The sequence below is a fragment of the Batrachochytrium dendrobatidis genome, assembly GCF_000203795.2.
Source record: "Batrachochytrium dendrobatidis JAM81 unplaced genomic scaffold BATDEscaffold_77, whole genome shotgun sequence".
Lineage (NCBI taxonomy): Eukaryota > Fungi > Chytridiomycota > Chytridiomycetes > Rhizophydiales > Batrachochytrium > Batrachochytrium dendrobatidis.
The window spans coordinates 1332-7626 of NW_006281148.1; the positions used below are offsets into that span (position 1 = coordinate 1332).

Here is a 6295-nt window from a genome sequence, read left to right on the forward strand (position 1 = left end):
CTCTGTTTCACATCCTAGACATCTTTTCAACCTTTAACTTTCTTTTTTTCAATCCAAGCATTGGGTGACCGGTATGGAAACAACTGTTGCATTCCTGAGATTGCTTTTTAAACTAGAGTGCAAACGTATCTGATATTAGAATAGAGTTTCAATAGAAAAAGTCATCAATATCCAATAACGAATATGTAATGATTGCTTATTTTGAAGCAAAATAGAGTCATTACAAGATCAATACAAAAATATTTCATTCTACATGAATACGACTGTAAAACGTACATTGGTTTGCCATACAAAAATGCCGTTTCATTTTGTGTGCGTGCATACAGTTGCATCCAGATTTTTGATGACTTGAAAGAGTCAATTGGATTTGATGTGATTATTTTCTGCAATCACAAAGCAATCAAATATGGCATATATGTCGACCGCTTTGGCTTGGTGTAATAGACATGATATGACCCAATCTAAATTTTATTAGTATATATGATATCGATTGAGTGGTGGCCGTAAATCATCAACAAGCGTGACCCCAACATCCTCTTGCTGTCTATATTTTGCTGTAACAGATGATATGTTGATGCGTCTACGCGATCTGCCTATATCAATCTGATGTTTAGGCGCGCTAGTGGGTGGAGTTGGAACTGATGCAGTCCCAGCTAATTGTGTATAAAAATTAGAATTAATGATAGAGGAAGTGAAATATAAACCATTATTGGCTACTCTAATACATAGATCAAGTGGACTATATAAAATAAATACCATTTGTTCCATTAGGACATTTACTATTTAACTCTGTTTTTTCTGTAAAGACAATTTGAGAAAGTGTATTGGAAGTAGCAGACAATAATAAATTTGCTGTCGGCATTTGACTATTTAGTAATGTCGCATTTTTGTTTTCTGAATTCGACAGTGTTGGCAATTCAACAATATTCATGCCGACCAAAGGTATCCTTTTTTCAACACATTCTGTACAAGAAGTTGATGGACTAGAAGGATGATCCACCGTAAATGATGCATCCTCAAAAGCAGCTGAATAATTTGATGTCGATGTAGACCGTGGCCGATCTTTACGTCGAGCACGAAGAAGCATAATAGGATTTCCCGTTAAAACAGTGCTTATACCTAATAAAAACACTATTGTTGAGCAAATACGCCTTTCACAATAATCATCCGTGACTACCAGCACATCTTAAGCAGGATTACCATGTGTTAGATTGCTACCAGTATCTGATACTATGACTTTACTGTGTATAGAGCCGAATCGACTTTGAGCAGTAGCGGGGCGTATTGGGACCCCATGTGGCTTATCTCCACTCTTTTCTAAAGCATTACTACACGCTTTAACAATGCACTAGGATATTCTGCTGCAAGGTTAGAACGCACACGAAGCAAAAGTGACAATTATTAGATGATAAAATTAGAGTTATCACAAGTATCCCCGCTTATTTGGTGTATGTACCTGTGTTAATGTTAAAGTTGGTTTCGTATTGAACATGCAGCTCTCCAATACTATAATCATCAAGTATTTTAAGCTGAGGGATAGTCTTTCCAATAATTTCTCTATAAGCCTGAATAGTATCTATGAATTTTCCTTTGGGATCATCCATGTTCTTATTCAATACTTTTTGAAAAAGATCCAAAGGATTTCCCTGCAAACTCAGCTCCTCAAGATTTGGACATACTGCAAGATGCTCTATCTGTTCAAGATCCGATATAAGATTACTAGCAATCAATAAGATAAAAACAATTCCTGTTAGCTTGCCAATCCTTTTATATTTGTGCATGAAAATTGGAATAGGTTCTCAGTATAAATGCCTATATAAACGGCCATATCATTGACTATTTAAAACTAAAATCTACCTTTCTAGATCCAAAATTTCCAATTCCTCTAGCATACCAATACTACTTATATCTGTAATGCGGTTATATGCTAGATACAATTCCTTAAGTGAGCGTAGCGATCCAATTCCGTCGATAAACGCAAGCTCACATCGTGGCATCCATAAAACTCGCAGATTGGTAAACCCTGTACCCAAGTCTCTGTGTATAGATTTAGTGAAACTTTGGTTTGCTATGACAATACAAGATGAATACCTAATGCATTCAACATGGCTATTGTTCAACTTGAGCTGCTCTATATTCGGAACAAACTTTCCTGGTGGTTCAATGAATTAATACATTCGACTAACCAAACCACATTTTATACACCACTAGTATAGACCAGCTACTTACCTAGTTGGCCAAGTCCAATGCTTCTGCTATCTACTTGTATTTCCAAGAACTTGACACAATTAAGATCTGTGACTCCTGTTAAAGAAATCTAATCAAAACAGACCCAAAAAATCGTCATGAACGAGTTAATAGGGAATCGGTCAATGTTGCTCTATCCTACTGCTATACTAATCACTCATGCTTGTACCAATTTTTCTTGAGAAAGATAATCGTCTAACAGATCTGTCAATTCTGTATTCAGAGGCATTGCAGAGTGGGCTAAATCCACTTCACCTAACACATTTATATTGCAGTGTAAGCATAAACTATTATGGACTAACCATCTAGATACTCAATACCATGAGTATTGTCAACAATGATGAACTAACATGAGTTGGCACTACTATGGAATTTTTTACTCTGAAAGTTCATTATACTTTCCTATTATAAATGAGCAAGGCTTTTTAAAATGACTATCAGTATTATTGTACTTATTTGTATGTTAGTGAATAACAAAGTTCATTATCCATGATATTTCGACAATACCAAACCAAAGCAGTTTCATTTCATAGAATTTACAAGGCTATAAAACATACATCTATATTAGTGTTGGTCAAGCGTATACAAACTGTACAACTTGCACGTCAACTGGTTCGCGTGTTTAGTTTATTCTTGTTCAAGTCAAAAGTAGACGGCCTTACTTGAGAAGCAGGTGAAATATGTCAGATTCTAATACATGAATGGGTACAAGGCAAACCTTTATAAAAACATTCGCTTTACCTTTATTATCAATTGATCAATAAATGCTATTAAACTCGGCCTTGGACTTATTTCTGCTCATCCTTTCAGTGACTACTTCAAATATTCAATACACGATACGAAGTCTCTGTTGCTCAAGTACGTTTTTGTTGAAAAATAAACAATAGTTATTAAATGATTTACAGTCGTATTCACGTAAAATGAAACTTGCATCGACTGCACTGTTCCTTCAATTATCATTTTCAACCCTTTCAAACATAACAACCATCATATGATGCTGACACAATCAAACTATAGTTTTGAATCAAGATTTTTTTTTGAACCTGCCCTTTCCTCATTCTTGGCATAACCATACACTGTACAATCACCACATCTAAACCCAGATTCATGTATTGCAATACATGTGTTGTGTTTGAGTGGTCTGGTGCTGTTGATACAATTATGTACATTCATTTGTTGTATTCTGAATCACGGATACGATCGCGATCTAGCTCAACAACAATGATTGCACATGTCAGTAATGCAACAGTTGTTTGCATGTCAATCACCACCAACAATACCACTGAATAACAGTGTTCATGACACTGACTGTTTATCACACATCAACACTGTTATTTAGTGGTTCATTTATGTCAATATGGCTGTAATGATCAATCAACTATTAGTATCCACTCGACTATCATCAACTCAATACATGATGTATGATTGTCTGTACACATTTGTTGTGTTCATCACCATCCAATTCAATCTCACCATTTCAATCAATCTTGGTCAATGTTGATGATTTACACGCCAATTCATTATCCAATCTTGTCTGACATTATTATTGGCTTTAATCACGTTTGGTTTGTACAACTGACATGAGTTGTACTACCATTATCATTGTGTATCTGAACACCAAATACTCCAATCCATCAATAATACCACAGTATAAATAGTAATACAGTTGATCAGTCTTGTGGCAAGACTTTTCATTCAAGTTTGTATTTGGAATACTCGATGGTTTAATCACAACACACTGTTTGTAATGCGATTGTCATTGATCTCATTTCATCTCATTCCAGTTCATTTGATTTATGATGATGTTTAGTAATCCATTACCATGTGTTGTAGTAAACTAGTTTGTTTATTAAACCAAATCTACAACGATCACATTCAGAATATTAATTTACAGTATTTCTAAATGCATGTTTGATAACAATCCAATTTTGTTACAAAAAACTGATCAAAACAATACTAAAATGGAACAACTCGTTTGTGTGTTTTACAACAATCCAAACATGAACAATTCTTGGCAATTGTTGGACATTCGCATGAATGAAATTGTCAAATCAAAATTCAACTTTACTAATTTTATCAAACATGAAGTGGATTGATATCATGAAAGAGTTGATTAAACACATGGAAGATTTGAAACTGTTAACAACGGATGCCTAACTATACAAGGCTGATGAAATATGGGACAGATTACTTGTATTGATGGAGGAGTTGAAAGAACATGATTTCTGTAAGTTTAATAGCCATTGTATTATTGATGAATTCAAACTATTGCTGACTTTGTGTTGGTTTGAAATGGCAGAGTCTACAGATGTAATGCAGCGCTTACAGAGTATTGGACTGGAAGATATCACAGCCGAGTATTTGGAGTATAATCGACCCAGTTTACAGGTATTCATATATTGTAACAATAATGGATTGTTTATGACTAAACTAATCAACATGTGTTGTGTAGATCAAAGTAATGAAGTTTACTGCAGTATTTTTGAGTATTGTACACTATGATGGTCGGTTAAAAGTATCACATCAACTAAACAATCAACTTGTACAACTCATGCAATCGCCAAGCCATCAAGTCAAAATGATGGCAAGTCATGATTGATATTGATCAAATGATTGACATTTAACTCATCTGGTATTAATATGCATATAGGCGATAAAAGCATGTACAGAGCTGTACAAATATAAACGCTGGAGTAAAGAGTGTAAACTTGACATCAAGCCAATGGTTGAGATTATTGTTCACGAGTCCAATCAAGAAATGCTCAGATTGGCAATTGGCCTGTTCTCGAAAGTTTACCATAGTATTGACGATGAAAACGTATGTTTACAATGATACAATATTGGATCAGTTTGGACAGTGTCTTGTCTTGTTGATCTGATTGTATACTTGACATTGAACAATATCATTAGTTTGGCATCGTGTTGTCAAGACTTGTTTCACGACTGGAATCATCCAGTGGTTCAGTTGCTGTTGGTTTTATTAGAAATCTTCAAATCATGTATTGGAATATTCATCGTGATAACCCAGTAAAAGCAGTGGAATGTGGCATCATTCCAGCAATAGTCAATACGCTCAGGTATGTGATGTTATGCATGAATGTGTGTCCAGTCATCACAATTGGTAAATTTGACATGGTTGGATTGACATGACATGAATACAGGAGTGTCGATCGAAAAGTGTTTTATAAAAGTGTTATTACTATTCAGAGTTTATGCAATGTTACAGAATGTCGTGAGGTGATTTCAGCCGAGTTGATGAGGCTGGATTTGATTCAAACACTTAGCGACTTGTGTATCAGATACAGCGACAACTCTAGACTAAAAACACGCATAATCAACATGGCGGGATCAGTTGCATCCAATATGCGTAACTTTCCTGTATCGCTTGTACGATCGTTGGTTTTTGAGCAATTGACGATATCGATGTGTGATGTCGATATGTATGACTATCTGCGCCTGTTTGGATATGTCAACGACATGATTCAAAAATCTACAAACAAGGACGAGATGATCAAGGTGTTCCAAGAATATGGAATTGTGAAGCAACTCAACACTATTCTCCCACATCCAGATATACGTTTATATGAAAATCCTGTCCCTGGTATTGTAAAACTACTCAAAACACTTGCTGATTTTGCCGACAATCATTCCGACAGTTCAATACGTACCGAGTTGGAACAAGGCGGGATGTTTGAAAATCTAACGGCTATTGTACAATCGGACACTGCTGAATACAGAAACAAAAATATTGCTGAACAGATCATTGAAACGTGTTTCCAGTATCGGGTTCATGTTGCTAGTTCGGAAATTCAGCCATACAACGACAATGCCAAAATTGGTACGAGTTCTGGAATGGCCGGAGATACACATGGAAATGCACGCACACTTGTCGAGATGCGGTATATTCAATATCTGCAATATATACTTTGCAAATCCATGTGGTGGATCGATATCACAAACCAGCATATTGTGGAGCAATGGAGGACTGACTCACTCGGTCAGAATATATCACCATCAACATTTAATCTTGCATTGGAACAACTCGGGT

General features: G+C 35.6%; 2 protein-coding genes across 2 annotated transcripts; one reads left to right on the forward strand and one right to left on the reverse strand.

The window, feature by feature from the left end:
* Nucleotides 1-471: 471 nt before the first annotated feature.
* On the reverse strand, nucleotides 472-2476 carry BATDEDRAFT_93107 (uncharacterized protein; the record flags this gene model as incomplete). The annotated part of the gene is made up of 6 exons (XM_006683282.1): nucleotides 472-653; nucleotides 757-1119; nucleotides 1457-1719; nucleotides 1858-2152; nucleotides 2230-2317; nucleotides 2417-2476. The coding sequence occupies 6 exons, from the start codon at nucleotides 2474-2476 to the stop codon at nucleotides 472-474; spliced, it is 1251 nt and encodes a 416-aa protein (XP_006683345.1).
* A 2063-nt stretch (nucleotides 2477-4539) lies between these two features.
* Nucleotides 4540-5488, forward strand: BATDEDRAFT_93108 (uncharacterized protein; the record flags this gene model as incomplete). Its single annotated transcript, XM_006683280.1, has 4 exons — nucleotides 4540-4635; nucleotides 4898-5065; nucleotides 5158-5324; nucleotides 5455-5488. The coding sequence occupies 4 exons, from the start codon at nucleotides 4540-4542 to the stop codon at nucleotides 5486-5488; spliced, it is 465 nt and encodes a 154-aa protein (XP_006683343.1).
* Nucleotides 5489-6295: the final 807 nt, after the last annotated feature.